Source organism: Rhinatrema bivittatum, chromosome 10 (genome assembly GCF_901001135.1).
Source record: "Rhinatrema bivittatum chromosome 10, aRhiBiv1.1, whole genome shotgun sequence".
Taxonomy (NCBI): domain Eukaryota; kingdom Metazoa; phylum Chordata; class Amphibia; order Gymnophiona; family Rhinatrematidae; genus Rhinatrema; species Rhinatrema bivittatum.
In genome coordinates, this window is record NC_042624.1 from 27,109,609 (window position 1) to 27,124,063 (window position 14,455).

Consider the following 14,455-nt stretch of genomic DNA (forward strand, 5'->3'; position numbering starts at 1 on the left):
GTCACCTTTTAGATACCTGCTGAGCAAAATGTGTTTTTCACGGATGAACCGCTCTTGCCAGTCATTCTCGCTTACAGGACCAGTGAGGAAGGTTCGGGTTCATTTACATCCCGGTTGGCAGGTTTGCTTTTCAGCCTCTCGCCATACCCATGGCTGCGTGAGTTAGGGAATGAGAGACCCCGCAACAGAGGTCTTTTGTTGCAATGGCTTTTGAGCTATACTTCCCCCTCTTAGGGATAACCCTGTCTGCAGGCAGGAAGGTCCTGGTTCACGCTACCTTTGTTCCACTTACTGGACTACATGATTCCTTGCGGGCAGTCTGTTCCGAGATCAGGCTGACCCTGCCCTGGTACCCTGTTTCTACAGGATTTTGCACCTGTAGGATCCCTGCTTTCTGACTCTTGGTTGAAAATCTCTCGATTTCTTCTCCAGGAGGTTTGCTCTGTTTCAGCTGTTCCTATCATGCTGAAAGGTCTACCTCGAGGAACAACTTCCTACTGAAATCAGTGAGTTATTTGGTTGGGGCTGAGATATACAGCCTAGTGGCTTTTTCTTATCCCTGCAGTCCAGGCGTCTGCCTCCTTGCATTCTTCACTCCTTCTGACTTCCAATTGGAATTTTTTTGGAGGGTGGAGGGGCAGAGAAAAGCTAAAGCATTTGTTGTTTACCTGCAGGGAATGGTACACCACTTTTTATCTGTTTTTTTCACTAAGTTCTGACCAGTACTACTTTTAGCTTTTTACTGGGTTGTCCAAAGTGCCTTCTGGCTCACCTGAGTTGTCTTGTGGACAGGATGGATAGGCCTACTCTTGAGGGCGGAACATGGGTGAGCTTCAGGCCTAGTTTAACTCCCTGCTCAGGGGTTGGGCTAACAATCCCATTTCAGGGACTACCTTTTATCCCTTGACACTTTTGACATCTGATCTGGGTGATCAGATCTGACTGGTACTTTCTGCCACAGACCCCCGCCTCTGACACTTCTTCCAAACGTTGCTTGGGTTTTCTGCTCAATGTGTCTATCAGCCAATCATTGGGTGCCCTTCTGCAAATGCATTCTGCCCTTCAGATGCTAGTGGACTGCAGTTTCTTTCGGGAGGGCTCTCTGACCTGGGCTGGTTTTTCGGTTGTCTTGTGACACTGAAGGAAACTGTACGGTCTTTGTCCAAGAGTTCCTCTATTAATTGATTCTCTAGGCCTTTTCCTGTATCCAGAAGTGTCTTGACCTACTTTGCTTGTCAAGGTTTGCTGATCTGAAACCCTGACTGTAATATTTTTCCGTGAGGCAAAGTATGCTTTTCGTTGGACTTTGAATCACGCTTTTGCCTTAGGTGCCTTTGTTACGAATCGTGGTTTTGTGTCTGTCAGTTCTATGGTTTTCTTTTTGTAGAACCCAACTCTTTTTTTCTCACCTAGACCCGTTTTTCGCTCGGCTGCCTCATAGGCAAAAGGGAGAAAGCTAGTACTTTCAGCACCATGGGGTTCCCCCCTTTGTCCTGCTTGGGCAGCAGAGATCTTGGGAATCACTCATGTGTGAGGACTGCTGTCCTGCTTGTCCTCAGAGAAAGCAGAGTTGCTTACCTGTAACAGGTGTTCTATGAGGACAGCAGGATGTCAGTCCTCACAAACCCACCTGCCTTCCCTGGGAGTTGGTTTCTCCTTGTACTTTATTAGCTGTATCACTGCCTAGGGAGCAGGGTGATAACTATAGCTGCAAATGCTCAGTAGAGCATGTTTGAATGCTCTAGAATCTTTGAGATCAATGTTCTGGGCCGCCCTCCATCTGATGATGTCACCCATGTCACCCATGTGGAGGGAACGGGGGAAGGCCTGATTTCGTTGCCCCGCATAATCTTCCAAAATCCCCCTCCTCCGGTGCGCATGTGCGCTTGCATGTTATAAAATTGGTGCATCCATGTGCACACGCCAGGAACCACGTGCATGTATGTTATAAAATCTACCCCTTAGTATAACAGCCCTAAGAGATGCCCTTCACAGATAATGTACGCATCAATCACGGTGTGTGTGTGTGTGTGTATGTGTGTATATATATCTTTACTGATGACCACAGCAATAGAAAATGTTTATTGATCATAATTATCATTTTTTATTTATGGCACACTTTCCAGCTGAAGCGTTCAGTGTGTTACAACCAGAGTTAATGTACAATGTAGGGCACTATAGTATACATAGCAGAGAGGCACAGACTCCAAGATTTGTTAGCAATATAAGAGAGAGAGCATAGCACAGAGTAGTTGTTATATGCAAAAATAGCGTGTACAGATTTCAACAAAGAACAGAAGCCAGGCTAAATCATGAGCTGCTGCATTAGGCATAGTTCCGAGTAAATAAGCTGAGGAAAGGAGGAGCAGAGGTGATATGATACAGACTTTCAGATACTTGAAAGGTTTTAATGATCCAATGACAACGACAAACCTTTTCCATAGGAAAAAAATCAGCAGAACCAGGGGTCACGATTTGAAGCTCCAGGGAGGAAGATTCAGAACCAATGTCAGGAAGTATTTCTTCACGGAGAGGGTGGTGGATGCCTGGAATGCCCTTCCGAAGGAAGTGGTGAAGACCAGAACTGTGAAGGACTTCAAAGGGGCGTGGGATAAACACTGTGGATCCATAAAATCAAGAGGCCGTCAATAAAGAGTGGGTGGCTCGCCAGAATGACGGCTACTGCCTGGAGATAATACCCTTATTCAATAAACATACACATGGTTACTGTGACTCCAACATCACTCTAAGCTACAACAGCAAGAGGAAATGTGGAAAAAAGGATTCGCACTCACAAAGTGGGGAGTAGCTGGCTTGTTACGGCGGTTACTACCCCAAACCAAATAAGCCTGATACTTCACTTTCAATGCATATCCAGCATAGCTCTCTGCTTCAACGGTAGGGGAGAAGAAAAACTGATACTTCACGCATAGCTCTCTGCTTCAACGGCAGGGGAGAAGAAAAACTGATACTTCACGCATATCCAGCATAGCTCCCTGCTTCAACGGCAGGGGAGAAGAAAAACTGATACTTCACGCATATCCAGCATAGCTCTCTGCTTCAACGGCAGGGGAGAAGAAAAAAGGATTCGCACTCACAAAGCGGGGAGTAGCTGGCTTGTTACGGCGGTTACTACCCCAAACCAAATAAGCCTGATACTTCACTTTCAATGCATATCCTGCTTCAACCGCAGGGGAGAAGAAAAACTGATACTTCACGCATATCCAGCATAGCTCTCTGCTTCAACGGCAGGGGAGAAGAAAAACTGATACTGCACGCATATCCAGCATAGCTCCCTGCTTCAACGGCAGGGGAGAAGAAAAACAACCAATAAGGGCTGAATAACACAGTCTGGGTAAAACAAATAAACATGGGTGTAGCTTGCTTATTGCGGCGGTTACTACCCCTACTACCCCTAACTAATCAAGCTTGATATTTCACTTGGTTGCAGCTCCATCACTGCTCTCTACATTAATGGTGGGGGTGGAAGAGAAATAGAACCAAAGAGCTAAGAGAAACAGATAAGTATGAGAAAAAAATGTGAAGCTTGCTGGGCAGACTGGATGGGCCGTTTGGTCTTCTTCTGCCGTCATTTCTATGTTTCTATGTTTCTATATGAGTATATCATAGAAATCTAGTTAATATCAGGAGAAATGTTTAGTCTGCGTGGTATCTTCATGCAGTGTATTGTTGGTTTCAGTTAGTGGGAGAATCGTGTTTGGGAATCTCATGCCCTTGCTGCCGACCTTTCCCCCTCCTTAGATTTTGGTATTGCCCTTCCCTTTTTCCCAGTGGCTGTATGTTTTATATTGTACCCTGCCCTGAACGTCTTTGTTCATTTATGTACCCCATAGAGGCAAAAACTCATAATAAAAACTTTTTAAAATATATCCAAAGCAAGAAACCTGTGAGGGAGTCGGTTGGACCATTAGATGACTGAGGGGTTAAAGGGGCTCTTAGGGAAGATAAGGCCATTGCAGAAAGACTAAATGAATTCTTTGCCTCCGTGTTTACTAATGAGGATGTTGGGGAGATACCAGTTCCAGAGATGGTTTTCAGGGGTGATGACTCAGACGAACTGAACCAAATCACTGTGAACCTGGAAGATGTGGTAGGCCAGATTGACAAACTAAAGAGTAGCAAATCACCTGGACCGGATGGTATGCATCCTAGGGTTCTGAAGGAACCAAAAAATGAAATTTGTGATCTATTAGTTAAAATTTGTAACCTATCATTAAAATCATCCATTGTACCTGAAGACTGGAGGGTGGCCAATGTAACCCCAATATTTAAAAAAGGCTCCAGGGGCGATCCGGGTAACTATAGACCAGTGAGTCTCACTTCAGTGCCGGGAAAAATAGTGGAAACTATTCTCAAGATCAAAATTGTAGAGCATATAGAAAGACATGATTTAATGGGACCAGTAAACATGGATTTACCCAAGGAAAGTCTTGCCTAACAAATCTGCTTCATTTTTTTGAAGGGGTTAATAAACATGTGGATAAAGGTGAACCGGTAGATGTAGTGTATTTGGATTTTCAGAAGGCGTTTGACAAAGTCCCTCATGAGAGGTTTCTACGAAAACTAAAAAGTCATGGGATAGGAGGCGATGACCTTTCATGGATTACAAACTGGTTAAAAGACAGGAAACAGAGAGTAGGATTAAATGGTCAATTTTCTCAGTGGAAAAGGGTAAACAGTGGAGTGCCTCAGGGATCTGTACTTGGACCGGTGCTTTTCAATATATATATATAAATGATCTGGAAAGGAATACGACGAGTGAGGTTATCAAATTTGCGGATGATACAAAATTATTCAGAGTAGTTAAATCACAAGCAGACTGATACATTACAAGAGGACCTTGCAAGACTGGAAGATTGGGCATCCAAATGGCAGATGAAATTTAATGTGGACAAGTGCAAGGTGTTGCATATAGGGAAAAATAACCCTTGCTGTAGTTACACGATGTTAGGTTCCATATTAGGAGCTACCACCCAGGAAAAAGATCTGGGCATCATAGTGGATAATACTTTAAAATTGTCGGCTCAGTGTGCTGCAGCAGTCAAAAAAGCAAATAGAATGTTAGGAATTATTAGGAAGGGAATGGTTAATAGAACGGAAAATGTCATAATGCCTCTGTATTGCTCCATGGTGAGACCGCACCTTGAATACTGTGTACAATTCTGGACGCCGCATCTCAAAAAAGATATAGTTGCAATGGAGAAGGTACAGAGAAAGGCAACCAAAATGAAAAAGGGGATGGAACAGCTCCCCTATGAGGAAAGGCTAAAGAGGTTAGGGCTGTTTAGCTTGGAGAAGAGACGGCTGAGGGGGGATATGATAGAGGTCTTTAAGATCATGAGATACTTGAACGAGTAGATGTGACTCGGTTATTTACACTTTCGAATAATAGAAGGACTAGGGGGCATTCCATGAAGTTAGCAAGTAACATATTTAAGACTAATCGGAGAAAATTCTTTTTCACTCAACGCACAATAAAGCTCTGGACTTTGTTGCCAGAGGAGGTGGTTAGTGCAGTTAGTGTAGCTGGGTTCAAAAAAGATTTGGATAAGTTCTTGGAGGAGAAGTCCATTAATGGCTATTAATCAATTATACTTAGGGAATAGCCACTGCTATTAATTGCATCAGTAGCATGGGTTCTTCTTAGTGTTTGGGTAATTGTCAGGTTCTTGTGGCCTGGTTTTGGCCTCTGTTGGAAACAGGATGCTGGGCTTGATGGACCCTTGGTCTGACCCAGCATGGAAATTTCTTATGTTCTCTGAATCTAGGAAGGGCAGGTAATAAGTGCTTTTAAATAAATAAAATAAATACAAATACATCTTAATAGAGAGACAGGTGTATGTGGCAGTGTTCAAAGGGGTTTGGATTATTGTTTTGCCCCAAAAGCTACTCAAATAGTCAGGTTTTCCCTAATTTTCTGAAAAAAAGACAAGTCTGATCTGAAATGGTAGGGAAGTCCATAAGGTAGAGACTGGTCCTGCAAAAGTTCTAAGAACATAAGAACATGCCATGCTGGGTCAGACCAAGGGTCCATCAAGCCCAGCATCCTGTTTCCAACAGTGGCCAATCCAGGCCATAAGAACCTGGCAAGTACCCAAGCTATGTAGGAGCTTGTACAGTGCTGTGTATGTTGTGTAGTGCTATAGAAATGTTAAGTAGTAGTAATAGTAGTAGCAAGAGATGTCTCAATTCTGTGGGAATTCACAAACAATGTATAAAAGTGATTACGGTATTTTAATTGACAAAAAATGCATAGCACTGATTATTATAATTAACAATACATTTGCATGGAATCTTAATAAAAAGGACCCAATCCCAACGCCAGCACTTCCAGTCTGAGTGTTAGAAATCCCTTCCTTCTCTCCTGAGTTAATTTAGAGAGATCGGGAATATCTTAACCTTCTGACTAAGAAATGAAATACTCATATTTTGAAAATACTTTTTCATTACCATACCCACGTCATGTTCTGAAATAAATGATAACAACAATGTAGAACGTTCTATAACTTCAGGAGTTGAAGCCTCAAGAAATGCTGTTAAATTACCGTATTTTGCAGTGTATTTGTCACAATCTGCTGTAAATAGGAATGTTGCTGAAAAAGTTAACAAATAGGTCGCAGCAGTGTATAAGTCACACCTCTTTGTCAGGCATGCGACTGAGAGACGACGACTGGAGGAGCATGTGCAGTGGGCGGGAGGTGAAAGCACAGCTGACATAGTTGAGTTTGGGAGTCTCCTTCAGACTATCTTAAGGGACCGGGCATAGCAGTCTCGCCTGGTCCTCCTTAAGATTCAGACCCACAGAGAATCCTGGCTGGAGGAGCCTTCACCGGAATATAAGAAGGGTTAAGCAGGGAGAGACCCACTGTATGCCAGGACCTTTGTTTAATGGACTGAGTAATATCTGAAGTTAAGGTGAGCTGAATTAATTGTTTTGAGTCCTGAAGATTAAGGTGTGCTACACTAGTTGTTTTTGAGTTTGTTTTCCACTGTAAAACTGCACTTAAGGAACAGCCAGAGTCTTCCTCCTTTTTCCTTGCTGTTTCTAAGCTGCTACCACTTGAGTACCCCTTGCTACCACACGCCTTTAAACTACAATTAGGCTTGGAAAATCTTTGACAAAATTTAGGTGTCAGCCAAAATTCTTAGGAGCCAGGGAATAATCATCTATAGCTTTTTTTTTTTTTTAAATTTTAATTTTTTTTTCTTTTTTATGGTTGAATTTGGGGTATTTTAGGTGGCAGTGATATTATGAATGTTTTATAGTGTATTACAAACAGTAATTGAGAGAACAACAACATTTCAGTGAGTTACATACATACTGCATGTTAGTGATTAGCACCCATAAGAGGCCAAGCCATGCATTTCTGAAGAAATTAAGACATGTTTTGGTTGAATGGTGGTTTATTGTCTTTTGTCTTACCTTAATGCAGGGCTTCCCAAACCTGTCGGGTTTTCAGGATATCCACAATGAATATGCATGAAATAAATTTGTGGATATCCTGAAAACCCGACTGGCTGTGGGGACCCCAGGACAGGTTTGGGAAGCCCTGCCTTAATGAATTGAGTGTTTCTGATAGGTATAGACTGACATCACTATCCATCAATAACCTGCTCTCAAGCCTTAATTTAATCCTCAATTCCAATAAAACGGAAATACTCCTCACAGGTGACAAACCCGATCCCCACCAGTCAACCAACCTTTTCTTCTCAAGTAAGAAACCTCGGAGTCGTCATGGACAATCAATTAAACCTAAAGAGATTTATCAATAATACTACTAAGGAGGGCTTTTTTAAATTACAAGTCCTAAAACGACTCAGACCACTCCTCCACTTCCAAGACTACCGATCGGTACTTCAAACAATCATTTTCTCAAAAACAGATTACTGCAATTCTCTTTTACTCGGACTCCCAGCTAACACCATTAACCCCTTCAAATGCTACAAAAGGCCTCAGCCAGGATTCTAACTAAGACCAACAAAAGAGACCATATTACCTCTATCTTGAGGAACCTACATTGGCTCCCAATCAAGTTCAGAATCATATACAAAGCACAAACGATCATTCACAAAACCATCCACAATCTCATTCCTCTGGAACTAAACATCCCACTACGACCACATTTACCCACCAGACCGATAAGAGCAGCATATAGAGACACTCTTCTTGCCCACGCTCCAAAACCTCTCTTAAGTAAATGAGCTATGTCCACAGCAGGTCCTGCACAATGGAACTCTCTTCCTCCAGAACTACGGTTGGAACAATGCCCGATCACTTTTAAAAAAAAGACTAAAAACTTGGCTATTCGAACAAGCATTCCATTTATATTAATGACGTACCTCCATCATCTCCGTTACCAGTCAACAAGCTAATCTTTCCAAACTATCTACTCAGACTATCCATAATTTAGCAACCCAACTCTACAGTCGATCTTGCCAAGCTTACTCAGTGTACCCGGACCTTAAATTAATTCCAATACGTACCTTGATCCTCAGCCAGACTAGACTTGGCTCAATCATTTTATTCAATTCGTTATTCTTTTCGTTGCCCCCCCCCTTTTTATCTTATCCAAGTTCTACGCCCTGTTCTATGTAATCGCATTCTTACATACGTTGTTTTTCCGTTATAATGTAAACCGAGATGATATGTAATTTCTTACATGAATCCCGGTATATAAAAATATTAAATAAATCACTGGAAATGTGTATTTTCCATTTTTTTCATGCAGGTACAGTATAGCCAGCAATAACATTATAAGTTTCCTCACACTGCCCAGCCTGAGTGCCTCCGCTCTCTTCTAAGAGGGATCACAGTTTGGGATGGGAAGGTCATTTATTTTTTATGCCCGTTCATTTTTTGGCTTGACTTCTGAGATTGCCAGCAAGTGATGCAAACCCACGTCCATGGGGAACTGGACTACGACCACCAACTTGTTTCACAGAGGCCTCCAAATGACTAACGGGCCGATACAGTAAAAGTCGCAGGAGAGCGGGCGAATGCCTGCTCTCCCGGCGTGCGCACAGGCCACTCTCCTGTGCGTGCGATTCAGTATTCAAATTAGGGCCAGCGGTAAAAAGAGGCACTAGAGACAGTAGTGCATCCCTAGCGCCTCTTTTTGGACAGGAGCGGCGGCTGTCAGCGAGTTTGACAGCAGACGCTCAAATTTGCCAGCGTCGGTTCTCAAACCCGCTGACAGCCACGGGCTTGGAAACCGGACGCCGGCAAAATTGAGCGTCCGGTTTTCAACCTGCGAGCCGCGGGCCACTTCAAATTTTTTTTTTTTAACTTTTTGTAACTTTCGGGACCTCTGACTTAATATCGCCATGATATTAAGTCTGAGAGTGCACAGAAAAGCACATTTTGCTTTCTGAATCGCGTGGGAATACCTAATAGGGCCATCAACATGCATTTGCATGTTGCGGGTGCTATTAGGTTCGGGGAGGTTGGACGTGCGTTTTCGACCCCTTACTGACAAAGGGGTAACGCTAGCGCGTCAAAAACACGCGTCTAATCGCGGGTTAACAGTGCGCTCCACTGGAGCGCACTGTACTGTATCGGCCTGTAAGAAAGCAATAACTTATAACCACGACCAACCCAAGTCAGCTTTGAACAGGGATGTAGAGGTGAAAGACTGTGTGTCTCTGTATCAATCCACTGAATCATCCATTTGATACTATAATTCATGATAAATTATGTAATTTAAATGTTCATTTACAGGGTCATAATGGAGAAAAAACAGTGAATGTCAAACCTAGTTAATCCATATACTGTGTTTTTATAATCTGAAATTTGTTGTGAATTATGACATTCAGATAGACTAAGGGCTGGATTTTTAAACCTACACCCGCGGCCTACATTTGTGCGCCCGATTTTATAACATTCGCGCACAGCCACGCACATGTTATAAAATCCGGGCTGAGTGCACCTTGCGCTCGCCGAGTCCTAGGGGAGCCCCGATGTTTTTCCTTCAGCCCCCCACCTTTATTTTGTAAATTAAGCCTGCCTGTGACAGGTGTGTAACTTGTGCGCCGGAGGCCTCGGTCCTGCCCCTTTCACAAAGCCCCAGGACATATATGTGTCCTGGGGCTTTGTGCGCATTGCCGGGCCTATGCAAAATAGGCTTGGCGCGCGCAGGAGTGGTTATGCGCGTAAATCCTGAGGATTTACGTGCGTAATAACCCTTTTAAATTCCGCCCCTAAGCAAGGGTATATGATGTACACATTAGGAGATTGGTAGTTTGATTTCATACAGAGACATGGGTAAGCTGCTTAGAAATAGAGTATTGAAGGTTTATGAATCTTTAAAGCTGTGTTCACATCTTTATTATACTAAAGACAAACGGTCTGGTGCTACAATAATTTGATTTGTCAGCTGTACTATTTTATGAAACTGGGAAATCAGTGCAATATATTTTTCCCTTGTTTTTCATTGCCATCATGTGTAGGTGATCCGGAGGGGTTGGTTGACCATTAACAACATTGGCATTATGAAAGGAGGGTCCAAAGACTACTGGTTTGTTCTGACCGCTGAGAGCCTGTCCTGGTATAAGGATGATGAGGTACGTAATACTCGCAAACCTTTGCGATGTACGTTTTCTTTTTTTGTAACTAAGCCTACCATTCTTTTGGGTCAAGGTAAGGCAATCTCATTTCTTCAACTCCTATTGCATTCTGATACTTGTAATTCAAATGTTCTTAAACCGTGGATGCCGTGTAGAAGCCGCTGGTCACTGCAGATTAATATTTAAACGTTTGTGTTATTACTTCCATCATTTGAAGGAAACTCAGGGATTTGTTGTTGAAGCCTGATAGATTTTATGTGGATCTCTTCATGAAGTTGATTTAAATATTTGTTTGGATGATATTTGCAAATATTGGAGATCATACCGTATTGTAATTGAATCTATAGGAATTTTTCACTTCACTGTTTTCTTTTTGATGGAAGTGTTGGAAGATATGGTCTATGCTCCATCAGTATGCTGCTCTGTATATATAGTGAAGCTTCTAGGTTCCAGATGTTGGGGACATTTTATGTATGTATTTATTTATTTATTTATTTATTTATTTAAAATTTTTATATACCGACGTTCATCAGGGATATCACATCGGTTTACAGTGTAACTGAAATTGGCGCCTGAGAAGGCGTTTTACATCGAACAGATATAACGAAGTAACATATAAATAAATGAGGATGCGATTTACATCAAACAGATATAACGAGTTAACATAAGAACAAATGAGGGGGGGAGATAAGGGCGGGAGATAATCAAACAAAACGTTATGAGCAGAATTTACAAAAATTTACAAATATATATAGAGTATCAATATATACAAAGTATTCATAAAAATAGCAATGTCCTAAAAGGACAATTGTGTAGAGTTGGAAGAGGGAGGGGAGGGGATGGGGAGGGGGTGGAAGCAGATAAGAGGGAAGGAGGGGTGGAGGGGGGTTAAAGGAGTAAGCGAGCTAAGAGGTAAGGGGCATGTAGGACGGCTGAGCAGAAAAGGGGCAAGGAAGTACCTAAAGGTGGGGGAGAAGAAAGGGGAGGAGGGTAGGTGGGGATGAGAGGGGAAAGAGAGGAAGTTAGGTGTATGCCTTGGTAAAGAGCCAGGTCTTCAGCTTCCGTTTGAATGTTTTTGTGCATTCTTCTTGTCGTAGTTCAACAGGCATAGTGTTCCAAAGGGTAGGCCCGGCGATAGAGAGCGCTCGGGCTCTCGTGGAGGTAAGTTTGTAATGTTTGGGGGTGGGTGTATGCATGGAGGCGAGATGTTGGTGTCTGATGGGCCTGTTGGATTGGTGGAGGCGGAAGGATTCGTTGAACCAGTTCATTTCAGGATTGTATAAAGCCTTGTGGACAAGGGAGAGAGCCTTATATTGGATGCGTGATGCAATTGGGAGCCAGTGTAAGTCTTTTAATACCGGTGTGATATGGTCATTTCTACGTGAGTTGGTTAAAATCCGGGCTGTTGTGTTTTGTAATATTTGAATGGGTTGGATGGCGTTGTTCGGTAGACCAAGGAGGAGGGAATTACAATAGTCGGTTTTGGCAAAGATGGTGGTTTGTAGAACTGTACGGAAGTCGGGGGGATGTAGTAGGGATTTTAGTTTTTTTAGGGAGTGTAGTTTAAAAAATCCATCTTTTAGTATATTACTGATGAATTTCTTAAGCGAGAGATGGTCGTCAAGGATGACACCCAGATCACGGACTTGCTGGGCAAGTGGTGTATGGATAGTGGGGGGGTTAGGATGATTTTGGGGTGAGATGAACATTATTTCAGTTTTAGTAGTGTTAAGAGCTAAATGGATGGAAGCTAAGAGGTTGTTTATGGATTGGAGCGTATCCTTCCAAATGTCCATAGCTTTTGGTAGGGATTCAGTGATGGGTATGAGCAACTGGACATCATCAGCGTAGACAAAGTGAGGCAGTTTGAGACTAGAAAGGAGGTCACAGAGGGGTAGCATGTAAATATTGAAGAGGGTTGAGGACAGAGATGAGCCTTGTGGGACACCCTGATTGAGGGGGATGATTTTGGATTCGTGATTTCCTAGTTGAATTTTGAAGTTTCTGTTACTGAGGTAGGAATTGAACCAGTTATGGGCAATACCTGTGACGCCAATTTCAGTTAAGCGTTGTAGGAGAATGGAATGGCTGATGGTATCAAAAGCGGAGGAGATGTCGAGAAAGGCGAGAATAAATGATTGCCTTTGTCAAATCCTTTAAGAATATGGTCTGACAGGGAAAGTAGAAGTGTCTCAGTGCTGTGGGATTTCCGGAAACCGTATTGAGCAGGTGCTAGGATACGGTTATCTTCGAGGTATTCTGAGAGTTGTTTGTTAACAGTTTTTTCGAGGAGTTTAGAGATGAAGGGGAGATTAGAGATGGGGCGGTAATTGGCGAGGTCAGAGGGGTCAAGTTTAGGTTTTTTTAAGATAGGTTTGACGATTGCCTGTTTGAGGGGAACAGGTACTTGGCCAGAGTTGATGGACAGATTAATGATGTTTGTTAGAGGTTTAGCGATGAGGTTAGGGATGGAAAGTAGATGTTTGGTGGGGATTGTGTCTGAGGGGTGGGAGGAGGGCTTGGCTTTCTTGATGAATGATTCTATTTCAAGTACTGAGGTGCAGTCTAGAGAGGAGAGAAGTTTGGTGTTGTCATTAGTGATAGTGTGGTTGAAGTTATGTTTGGGGAGGCTGAAGGGGGTGGTAGAAGTTGTATTGAAGTTGGACAGCAATTTGTTTATTTTGGTTTGGAAGAACGTAGCAAGTTCTTCACATTTGGGTTTAGCTATTTCATCTGGAATGTCGGGAGCTGCTGACTTAGTGAGTGAGGCTACGTAATCAAAAAGTACTCTAGGGTTAAATTGGAATTGATGTATTTTGGTAGCGAAAAAGTCGCGTTTTGTCTTGTTGAGTTTTTCGCTGTATAGGTGTAAGGAGGATTTGAATTGGGCAAGGTGTGTAGGAGAGGGATCGTTGCGCCAAATCTTTTCAGATTTACGAAGGCATTGTTTTAGGTTCTTTAGTTCTTGGGAATACCAAGGTTTCCTTTTTTCATTGAGTAGAGGAGAGATGAGTTTTGATTGCAAGGGGCAGATAGTGTTGGCTATATTATTGGTAATATCTTGCCAGGAAGCGAGTGCTGTGTCTGCATTAGTGAGATCTAGTTGATCGAGATTGTTAGAGATCAATCATGGCTGTTCTGAATTATTGGTGAAGTTCAAAACATGAAATACTAATAAGCAGAGGCAAAATTTAGAATTCCATTTTCATGATAGAAGCATTGATTTATTTTCAAGATATTTATTTATTTATTTATTGTTTTTGTTATACCGAGTTTCATGATAGGCATCACATCAACCCGGTTTACAAATAACAAGGAGTGTAAAGCATAACGTAACGTAAAAAACAATATTTTCAATAAGAACCTTGAACTTTAAATACAGTGAATCAGAAAAAGGGAGAGGGAAAGTTACAAAAAACAAGGAAAATAAACTTGGGATGGAAGGGGAGAAATTGAACAGCACAATATTTACATTTCAGCCTATTGATACATTAGAATAGCAAGTGAAAAAATAAGACTATGAAACGGTACATAGGTAATCAAATGAATAAATATGACACAGTTGTGAATGGTAATAGTATGATAAATATTCAGCAGGAATTAGTGAGAGAGGGTTTGAGGTTGGTTGATTCGTGTTTACATTCCATTATTGCATACGAGTTAGTGCTAGTGAGAGGAGGTTTTATTCAAGGCTTGGAAATGCTTTTTTGAAAAGCCAAGTTTTTAGTCTTTTCCTAAATGTTAAAGAGCATGGCTCTTGTCTCAAATCAGGTGGGATCGAGTTCCAGAGAGCTGGACCTGCTGATGAGAAGGCTCTGAGACTCAAGGATTTATGTTGGTAGGTTTTGGCCTTTGGAATTTGGAGTGACTC

General features: G+C 42.3%; 1 protein-coding gene across 9 annotated transcripts in view; it reads left to right on the top strand.

Moving 5' to 3' along the window:
* Positions 1-14,455, top strand: part of DNM3 (dynamin 3) — a 694,116-nt gene that overhangs the window by 259,459 nt on the left and 420,202 nt on the right. For all 9 annotated transcript variants that reach the window (XM_029617605.1, XM_029617606.1, XM_029617601.1 and 6 more), the window contains one exon: positions 10,468-10,581. In XM_029617605.1, the coding sequence (XP_029473465.1) occupies positions 10,468-10,581 (114 nt within the window). The remainder of the gene's footprint in view (positions 1-10,467; positions 10,582-14,455) is intronic.